This window comes from Babylonia areolata, chromosome 22, assembly GCF_041734735.1.
Source record: "Babylonia areolata isolate BAREFJ2019XMU chromosome 22, ASM4173473v1, whole genome shotgun sequence".
In the NCBI taxonomy this organism is placed as follows: Eukaryota; Metazoa; Mollusca; class Gastropoda; order Neogastropoda; family Buccinidae; genus Babylonia; species Babylonia areolata.
The window spans coordinates 20,704,669-20,714,864 of NC_134897.1; the positions used below are offsets into that span (position 1 = coordinate 20,704,669).

Below are 10,196 nucleotides of genomic sequence, written 5' to 3' on the forward strand. Positions count from 1 at the left end.
TAAGAAATGATATTCATCAGTCCTCTATTATTTGACAATGTAAACATATAGTCTCCTTCAAGTTCTTTTAGGATGTTGAAATATCGGCCTTTTTTGGCTATTGCTAAATCATGACAGGATATTCTTAATTTGCACAATGATTGTTTTTGATTATAATTAAGATATCCTTCAAGAAAATAAAGTTCGGTTCTGCCGATATTACACGAGTGATTTTATTATAGAATAGTAGTTTAGATTTATTTTCAAATTTGTTTCTCTTCCAGCGGAATAAAACATATCCATATTCTAGTTCAAGTTATTCATTATAACGTGCCTAACTCTATGAATATTGAATGTTGACTGATTATTCCAAACGTGTCTTAAACCAAGATTCTGTTATATAATTTCAACGAAATTAATCCATGTTCGCTGTTTAGTTTCCTGTGTGAGCATGTCGTCATACACAATTTTGATATACGAATTTTCTCGTGCCTGTGTTATATGAAACCAAAGTTTTATTACTTGACAAATCACTTTTAAACTTAAGGGGTATTTACCTATTTCACCATGTATTGCTAAATTTGTGGCTTTTTGTGGACTCCCAGTATTTGTTTAAAAAAGTTTAAATGAACATGCTCATGAGGAAATTTATTCATGAGACAATGGTTATATAGTTTGTCAAAGGTAAAAGTAGCATATGCTTTTTCACAAGTGGGGAACCATATTTATTTGCCTTGTTTTGCCAGATGTTCCATAGCCTTTTCAAAATTGCCTGATTCATGGAATATTATTACCAGGTATTTATATTGTTAACCGGTTGTTTCTATAACTTCAGTTCCACATTTAAAAACATTCGAGCTCGTGGTTCTGATCTAAAAAATATGACAACTTTTGTTTTGCCTCTATTGATTTCAATACCCCATTGTTTACAATATAAATGTAACTGGTTTAGTTTCAGCTGTACGGGCCATGTTTAGAAAGTAATACTAAGTCATCAGCATATAAAAGACAGGAAATGCATTTGTTTTGAGAATGACTAACTGTTGGCGAATCGGTATCTCCGTACCCCTGGTGCCCAAGCGTCTCCGTGTGCGGTGATTCCATTCGTGTCAGTCAGCCGGTGTGCCCATGTCAATCATGCCGCGCGTGCGTTAGACACCCTCGGCTTTTCAGTTCAGTTCAGTTTTTGTTCCATCAGTGAAGGCCTCAGTGACTTATTAAGCGCGTCAGTCAGGTCGAGTCAGGTTGGGTCACTTGACGCTGCTGCCGTGGTCAGGCATCGGCTTAGCAGATGTGGTGTAGCGTATATGGATTTGTCCGAACGCAGTAACGCCTCCTTCAGCTACTGATACTGATACTCAGTGATAGACCCTGGGCGGGGCGCCGGCCGACCCCCCTCTCCCCCCGTCCCCCGCCCCCCTCTGTGACCACCGCCGTGTGCTCAGGCGAGTCACTGCAGTGCCGCACTGACTGAGATGTATATTTTCGTCAGTCGGCCACACGTGACGTGCTGTAGATCTTGATATTAAATCTGAATGTAAATAAGTAAACTACTGCAGCCGAATGAACATGGGAGCAGCAACAAAGACCACAGCAGAAGAACAAGAAACAAAAACACGCCAGTTCATTGAAAGCCTCTTTTGGCGTTGACACAGTACCATACTTTCAAAATGCGGCAACTGTTGTCGTCTTCAACCACAAGGTTGGATGTATTTTACTCTTTTATTCTAGCGTTTTGATTCACGTTCTGTCCAATCAGTTAATTCAAATTATTGTTGGATTCTGTTATATACAGTTTTTCTTTGACATTCTTTTTTTTTTTTTTTTATTCAGAAAAGTACGACATAGTCACGTGATACAAACAAGCCGCATATCGTTTCCTGAGAGGTCAGTATGAGTTTGTTCGAGCCCCGAAAGTTTGACTGTTAGTGAGTTGGAACTTGATTCTTTAACTTGAGCGTGAATACGTTTGTGTTTTTAAGATACTTTGTCAGACATTGCGCTTGTTGATTGGTGGCAATTGCACGGTAAATAGTGTACACTTGAAGGAATCGTGCATGGCGCGTTTGAATTCGAGTCAGAACTTGTTTGCATCTGTTGGTATGGGCTCCAGAACTATCTCCCTTTAGCCCGAATCAAAACTTCGGAAGGAACAGCAACAATAAAATTTCCCACCCTTTCATCTGTCCCTGACAACCAATAGTGACAGCTTCATGTCTTTGCCAACACACACACACACACACACACACACACACACACACACACACACAATCATAAATAATCCGCACCGTTGGCCCTCAGGCTAACACTTCCCCATGCCCTCTTTTCTCCCCCGCATCTGTGGTCCCGTAAAGACTTGGAATATCTCATGGAACTAGTAGTACAGGTTGTTGGGACTGGCTGATGCTTGGGCAATGCTGCCAAGGGCCCTGAAATTTACTGTTGGTCCAGAAGATCAATACGTTAAGGATAATTTCTACTGGATCTTGGGTACTTGGGGAAGTGTTTAAAGCCCTTAATATATCAGGAAAGCTAAGAAACGCGCGCGCGCGTGTGCGTGTGTGTGTGTGTGTGTGAGGTGGAGGGTTGTGCTTTAAGGGGGATATACAGGGAAAAGATAAACTAGAAAAGTGAAATCTTCATTCTGTAAACATGAAGTATAACATCAATGAACAATAAAAGAAGAAGAAGAAGAAAGGAAACAAACAAAAGCAATATCAAGAGTCAGAAATTTTGAATAAGTAACAGGTTGGACATTGTTTCTTTAATGTTTTGTTCTGAAAAAAATGCTTATTTTACATGGATTTGGGAGAAAACTGACAAGTCTTTAATACTGAAAGAAAATGTGGTATCATGTGATCTGTTTACCACATACACATAAGAAACTCTTATGCAGGATATAAGTGTGGTTACCAGTCTAAAATAGTACATTGAAAAATCCACTTTTTTATTATGTAAATCCATTTATAAACCCCATTTAACTACATTATACTTTACTGTGACCTATCAGTGCAGCCTCCGGCAGGGAGTCCGATTCCTGCCCTGCCATTTATAAAACCCCATTTCCTTTGGGTATGAAATCATGTCATAAGCACTTGTTTAAAATCTGCTCCATATATATATATACATACATACATAGATACATACACACAATAAGCCTCTGTTTTCATTCTTTGCGCCAGGTATTAGTACTATTAGTATTACATGATTCTTAAACTGTTACAGACTGATGGGGAAGACCAGTCTCAAAGGCTTAAGAAACTCGTAAAGGAAATAGGATTAATTATGTCTGACTGCGGTGCTGATTCACTCTGAATACATCAGCGGATGTCCATGGCCCTTGACATGGGTGGCAACAAAGGTCAGTTTAAAATGGGAAGTTACTTTCTTACTGGCTAAGATTGAGTTGGTGACTAATGTATTGGGATGAAAACGCTAATGCTCTGTAAGCTGATGTAGTAGTTATTTGAATAAATCTTACCCACTCTTTATTGTGCATATTAACTTATCACACATACAAAAGTATGCACATGTATCCAAAAATGAGATGGTATACTTGTGATGCGCGCGCGCGTGCGCGCGCGCGTGTGTGTGTGTGTGTGTGTTTGTGTGTGTGTATTGTGTCTGTTTGTGTGTATGTGTGTGTCTGTGTCTGAGACACAGAGAGAGGGAGTGTGTGTGTGTGTGTAGTGATAGCACATAAAAAAGAACTCGCTGTGTAGATTATCAAGAGGATGTCAGTATCATGTGCCCCTCACTGTTTTAGAAATAAAGATAATTGTGATTATCATGATAAATATATGTTGTTCACCAGTTAAAGTAGTTTGTAAATGGATTAGCTCGATTTCAATTTGTGACTGATATATATATATATCATTTGCAAGTTACTTCTTTGTTTTTGCCTGTACGCTATTTTTCAGTTTGGAAGGTGCACATGTAATGATGTAGGATGATTTGTTATTTTGGAAATGCCATACAAAAATAACCTATGGCAGTGTAGATTATTATGAGAATGACAGTGTCATGTGTCCTTCACTGGTTTAGAAATTAAAAATAATCTTGATTATCATGATAAATTTTTGTTGTTCGTCAGTTAAACTTTACGTTGTTTGTAAATTATACTCATTTCAGTTCATGATTGAGTTCCATTTATTTCATTTGCAAGTTCCTCCTTGTTTTTTTGCCAGGATGCTTAATATTTGCAAGTAATTTTCAGTTTGGAAAATGCACATATAGGATCAATTACTATTTTGGAAATGATTGTGCGTGTTGCATCTTGTCAGTCCACTGAACTGTCTGTTGACATTAGTTTTAGTTCAAGACTGTGTCAGTGTGTGAATACTCATGTATTACACATGTATTTCAGACATGCAAGACTACAGCCAGCTGCTTGCACAAAACAAGGCCCTTCACTCTGAGCTCAGCCAGTGCCAGGTAACAGCAGTCCCCTCTACCCACTCTGCCACCTCCAGACCTCTCAAGCTTATCTCTAAGACCTGTAAAAAAAAAAAAAAAATCTGCTGTAAATCTCTTTGTGCAAGTCATACTCATGCTCCCTCAGAAGTTCATGCTTTGAAGGTTTGTCTTGGGTAGAAATGATGAAGAAGAACTCAAGAAGAAAAAAAGAGAGCTGAGTGTGTGTATATACATGCAATATTGACAAGATTTATTGGATTTAAAAGGAATGAATGGATTTCTTTACCAGTACAAGGGGTGTGTATGTGGGGCTGGGGTGAGGGGGTGGTGATTGGAGGGAGGGTGGAGTACAAAAAACAGATGAAAAAGATTTAGTGAACCTCTTGTTTGCTCTTGTTAAGTTGTTTGCTTAACTTTCTGGTCTCTACTACTATGTTTGAGTCATGATAAGGTATCATGAAAAAAATTATTACAGGATATGACATAGAAAAACAGAGGAAAGAGGAAGTGATTTTGGTTATTTCTTTTTTGTATACTTTTTATGTGTATTTTTACTGTCAATCTTTCTTCTTAGCGCATTTGACAAATACTTTGCTGTTGCTATGGAAATATTCGATGTAATAGTAAAAACAGCATCAAAACTTGTTGCAGGCTGACAAGGAGTTTGTGTGGTCACTATGGAAACGACTGCAGGTCTCCAACCCTGATGTGACTGAAGCCATCTCTCTCGTCATCCAGAGGTATAGACTGATAGAGACCCTCATCTCTTTTGCCTCTGATTAATCAAACTGGGTGCACACGGGTTCACTGAGCGTAACCTATTTTCTTTCATGTTTTTATTTCAATCCTTTGCCTTCTACATATCTTTCCCTGCAATATATTTTAGTATACCCTTCTTTACATTTTTTTTTTTTTTTTACCTAGTATAGGCTCTCCAGGCTTGATCAGTGTGCTCAGTTATTTGAAGGTCAGGCATCTGTACCATTTTTTCTATTTTTCTATATATATATATGAATTTATATGCATACTTTGCCTCCCCCTCCAATTATTTCTTTTTGTTAATACACTGAGAAAATTGGTATTTGAAGAACAGGCTTTTGTTTAAAAAAACTTTTTTTGTGTGTGTGTATGTTTTTTGCAAGAACAAGCCAGACATATTCATCTGATATATATCTTTGTAGACATAAACTGAATAGTGGAAGTGACTTGCTTTGCAATGACTCTCATGGGTGGGACTTTTTCGGATAGAGCTGGATTTGGGGATTAACATTTTTGCTTCATATATATTTTTTAGTCTTGTTTCTTTAGGGTTTGTGAGAGGTTCATGTCGCTTGTTTCTCCGTCATTGTTGAAAAAAAACAAAAACAAAACAAAACAAAAAAACAAAACCAAAAAAAAAAACGTGCAAGAAAGAACTTAAATGGCGCATCCCTGCTGCCATTAAAGGTGAACAGCAAGCATTCTCATGGTATTTTTTGGGCCCAGAGATTTTCAAATTTTCTCCAGATTCAGAAGGCTTTACCCACTGATCCCCAACCATGGTTGTTGCCCCCTGGATGGCCTGCTGCTGCAGCCCCCAGACCCCAGCTTTCAGGATTCAAACATTTTTCATGTTCCACCCTCTGCGGGTCTTTGTTGAATGCCGAATTTTACTTTTCTGCTTGTGATCTGCATGCATCACAGACTTCACTGTATCGTATCATCGTATCATTCCCTCGACCGCTGGGGTCGTTGGGGGGACATGAGGAAGATGTCATAGCTCGCCACGCCGTTCTGTTGGCAGCTGTCGTGAGGAGATCTGGCATCGTCATTTTGGTCCATTCCTTGACGTTGTCAGGCCAGCTTTTTTTCTGCCGCCCCCGTCTGCGCCCTCCCTCTACAGTCCCTTGCAGGATGGTTTTGGAGAGGGTGTTATGTCGTATGACGTGACCAAACCATGCCATCTTCCGTCGTTTGACAGTCGCCAGCAGTGGTTCTTGGGGCCCAACAAGGTTGCTGACCAGGTTCCGCACATAGTCATTGGTCTTGTGCTCCTTGTAGGAGATGTGTAGTAGTCTCCTCAAGCACTTGGTTTCGAATGCTTGGATTCTTCTTTCTGTTTCTGCCATCAGTGTCCATGTCTCACATCCATATAAGAGGATGGAGACCACCAGTGACTTGTAGAGCAGGAATTTTGTGTGGAATCTGATGTTACTCTTCCATACCCTGTTCAGTCTGGCCATTGCTGCCGTTGCAGAATTAATCCTATTTCGGATTTCTGCTGTGCAGGTGCCGTCTTTGGACAGGGTTGCTCCCAGGTACTTGAAGCTGGTCACTTCTTCCAAGGGCTCACCATTCATGGTTATGTTGGCACTGATGTTAGTTGTGCTGTTGACCATGACCTTTGACTTCTCTGTGCTGACCTCCATGCTGTAAGCACTTGCTCTTGTAGTGAGTCTGTTTGTTAGATCCTGGAGCTCGGTGTTAGTGCCCCCCATGAGGTCGATGTCGTCTGCGAATCGCAGATTGCAGACTGGCCTACCGCCAATGATGATGGAGGTGTGGTGGTCTTCAAGGGCCTCCTGCATGATTCTCTCCAGAAAGATGTTGAAAAGTATTGGGGATAATAGGCATCCTTGCCTGACTCCGACTGTGGTCCGAAAGAACTGTCCTTGTTGATTGTTGAGGAGCACTGCCCTGCTGGAATGTTCGTAGAGGGCCTGGATGACTTGAATGAGCCCTTCATCAATGTTGAAGCCTCTCAGTACTTGCCAGAGGCCGCTGTGCCACACCCGATCGAATGCCTTCTTGAAGTCAATGAAGTTGTGAAAGATGTCCTTTTGGTGTTGTAGATGTTTTTCAATGAGGACTCGACAGTTGAATATTTGTTCGACAGTGCTCCGCCCTTTTCTAAAGCCTGCTTGTTCTTCTGATAGCAGCTCCTCAGCCTTGGATTTCAATCGGTTGAGGATGATGCGGAGCATGACTTTGCTTGGGTGGCTAATTAGACTTATAGTCCTATAATTTTGACACTGCTTGAGGTTGCCCTTCTTGGGTAGAGGAATCACCAGCGATTGGGTCCATTCTGTTGGCCACTTCTTTTCTGTCCAGATCTTCTGACATAGCATTGTTAGTGCTTCTGTGGTCTCCTTCCCTCCGTACTTCAAAAGCTCAGATGGGACGTTGTCCACTCCTGGGGATTTCTCTGGCTTCAGACTCTGTATTGCAGCCTCAACCTCCTCCTTCAATACTTGGAGATTTTCCTCACAGTCTGTGGATCGTGGGTTGTCCTGCAATATAGATGAGTCTGGATTGAGCTGGTAGTTGTAGAGGCTGTCACAGTATTCTGTCCACCTCTTCAGGACTTCTTCGCTATCTGTCAGTAGCTTGCCATCCTTATCTTCGATGACAGCTGATCTTGGCTGGCTAGTCTTGGTCACTGTATAGGATGATAATTTTACTGTTTTGCTCATGATCTGCAGTTGCCACAGACTTCCTGACACTTAGTTTCTCTGAGAAAATCAGGTTATTCTAACTGTGATTGTGATTGTGCAGGGAGAAGGAGAAGGCAGAGGCCAAGGATCACAAGGTGCTGGAGATTCTGCAGGTGAAGGATGACCGCATTGAGGAGCTGCACAACATCGTGGCCAAGCAGTCACAGGAGATCAGTGAACTGCTCACCATGTGTGTTTGTGTGTGTGTGTGTGTGTGTTGGTGTTTGTTGGTGTTTTGTTGGTGTGAGAGCTGAAAGTATGCTTATTTCATTGAAACCTTTGATGATTTTATATTGAAAATGAAGAACAAGACATTTTTTTTTTAACAATCAGAATTATTTTGTAAAAGTAAGCCTGGAAGAAACCAGACTGATAAAATGAGATAACAAAAGGAAGACCAGATTTTCAAGTAGACAGAAGGAAGTATTGTAACGTCATGCATTGCAGAGGGAAGGAGAAGCAGTGAAGGTGGACTTAGCACTCAGGATTGGGTTTGAACAGTCATGGAAGTCTGGAAAAGCCTTTGAAAATTCAGAGCACCATTTCCAGTTCTAGTGAAGCCTCGGAAAATTTGTTTCACCTTTCAGGGTCTGTAAAAAAAGCCCTGTGGGTTTAATGAAACGCTTGACCATTACCATTCAACAAAAGGGTGTAATGTATTTAAAGAATAACAAACAATAACAATCAGAAAAACAAAAAGCGGACGGAAACTGGGTATCAGTGCCATGATATCTGCTGATCTCTTTTGCCAGCAGTTTAGCAGACACATTTTTGATTCAGGACGGCTTGGTGTTTGGTGTGGAAAATGTTCAGTCTGGTCAGGAAAAGGTGTTGGAAAAATATGGAATTTTTCACTGGACCCTGTGGTGACGTTTCAGGAAGCTGGACCTGCAGGACAAGTGTGGACGCCTGCAGGCAGAGACAGACAGGGCCAACGACCAGCTGACCGCCCTTGAGTTCAAGGCAAGTCACAGTGCATGTGTGTATGCACGCACACACACACCAACCATGCAGGATGTTTTGTCTGCTGGAATACACAGGCCTGATTGTGGTGTTGCTGTATTAAGTACTTGAAAATGAAATTATTGCTGTGGTTGGCATGTTTGTGATTCTGGCCCCTGCATTGTGTTGTAGCTGAAGCCGGATACGTGAGCACTGCAGGCATTGTTAATGAAGAAAATCCAGTCAGAATCTCTTTATCTGTATTGCCCACAAGGGCTAGGTTTTTTTTATGTCATGTACTGTATACAGCTGTACATTAATGTGCTAAGTGATCTGTTTATGTTGATGAACTATTGTGTTTGATTACAGGTTAAAGGTCAAGAGACGAAAGAAAGAAGCATGGATGACACTTACCGTCGTACTGTGGAAGAAAGTCAGCGTGAAAAATACGGTGAGTTTCTGAATGTGTGTTGGTGCGTATCCCTGTGTTTGTGTGAGTATACACATGTATATGATGAGTTTGAGACGACAGTAAAATGTTTCTCTGTGTTCATTTGTTTGAAAGAATATTATTTCCTATTTTTTGTGTGTGTAGGTTTATAAAGAGTGATTTTATCAGCCGTTCAGTCTCCTGTGATGTTGATGTATTGGAGTACACAGAACTGTCCATGTCTCATTGTATGGGTGTGAATTTTCGTTCAGTGAAGGAATGCAGAAAAGAGTTGGAGGCTACGGGGTGGAATAAGGTCTGGGTGTTGCTGGAGCTTTTTGTCAATTATGGTTGACTTTTTTTGAAACAATACTGTCGCCTTGTTCAGGCTTCTTCTTGCGAAGGCCCTCAGTATTGCCTTGAGTTCTTTTACGTGCGCTAAGAGCATGCTGCACACGGAACCTCGGTTTATCATCTCATCCGAATGACTAGCGTCCAGACCACCACTCAAAGTCTGGTGGAGGGGGAGAAAATACTGGCAACTGTGGGGTACGAACCAGTGCGCTAAGATTCTCTGGCTCCCTGGGCGGATGCGTTACCTCTAGCCCCTCCCTCCACCAGTGTAATGTGTGTGGGTCACAGAGCTGCAGCGCAAGGTGACGTCCCTAACCACAGAGCTGGAGGTGGCCAGAGAGGAGAGTGCAGGGGTCACCGCCAAACGTCTGGAGCTGGAACGTACTGTGCGGGTCAGTCAGTTACATATAATTGTGTGTGTGTGTGTGTGTGTGTGTGTGTGTGAGTGTGTGTATGTGTCTGTATGTGTGTCTGTGTGTGTGAGTATGTGTGTGTGTCTGTGTGTGTATATGTGTGTGTCTGTGTGTGTGTCTATGTGTGTGTCTGTGTGTCTGTGTATGAGAATCTGCCAGAAGAGATGTGTGTCTGTGTATGAGAATCTG

The 10,196-nt window shown here is 41.4% G+C and overlaps 1 protein-coding gene across 1 annotated transcript in view; it reads left to right on the top strand.

Annotated features, from left to right (window-relative positions):
• The first annotated feature begins 1,838 nt into the window (after window positions 1–1,838).
• Window positions 1,839–10,196, top strand: part of LOC143296962 (centlein-like) — a 51,700-nt gene continuing 43,342 nt past the window's right edge. Inside the window, exons 1-8 of the mRNA XM_076609033.1 lie at window positions 1,839–1,866; window positions 3,205–3,340; window positions 4,346–4,413; window positions 5,047–5,135; window positions 7,930–8,058; window positions 8,747–8,831; window positions 9,180–9,261; window positions 9,883–9,986. Coding sequence (XP_076465148.1) covers window positions 3,307–3,340; window positions 4,346–4,413; window positions 5,047–5,135; window positions 7,930–8,058; window positions 8,747–8,831; window positions 9,180–9,261; window positions 9,883–9,986 — 591 coding nt within the window. The 5' untranslated portion in view covers window positions 1,839–1,866; window positions 3,205–3,306. The remainder of the gene's footprint in view (window positions 1,867–3,204; window positions 3,341–4,345; window positions 4,414–5,046; window positions 5,136–7,929; window positions 8,059–8,746; window positions 8,832–9,179; window positions 9,262–9,882; window positions 9,987–10,196) is intronic.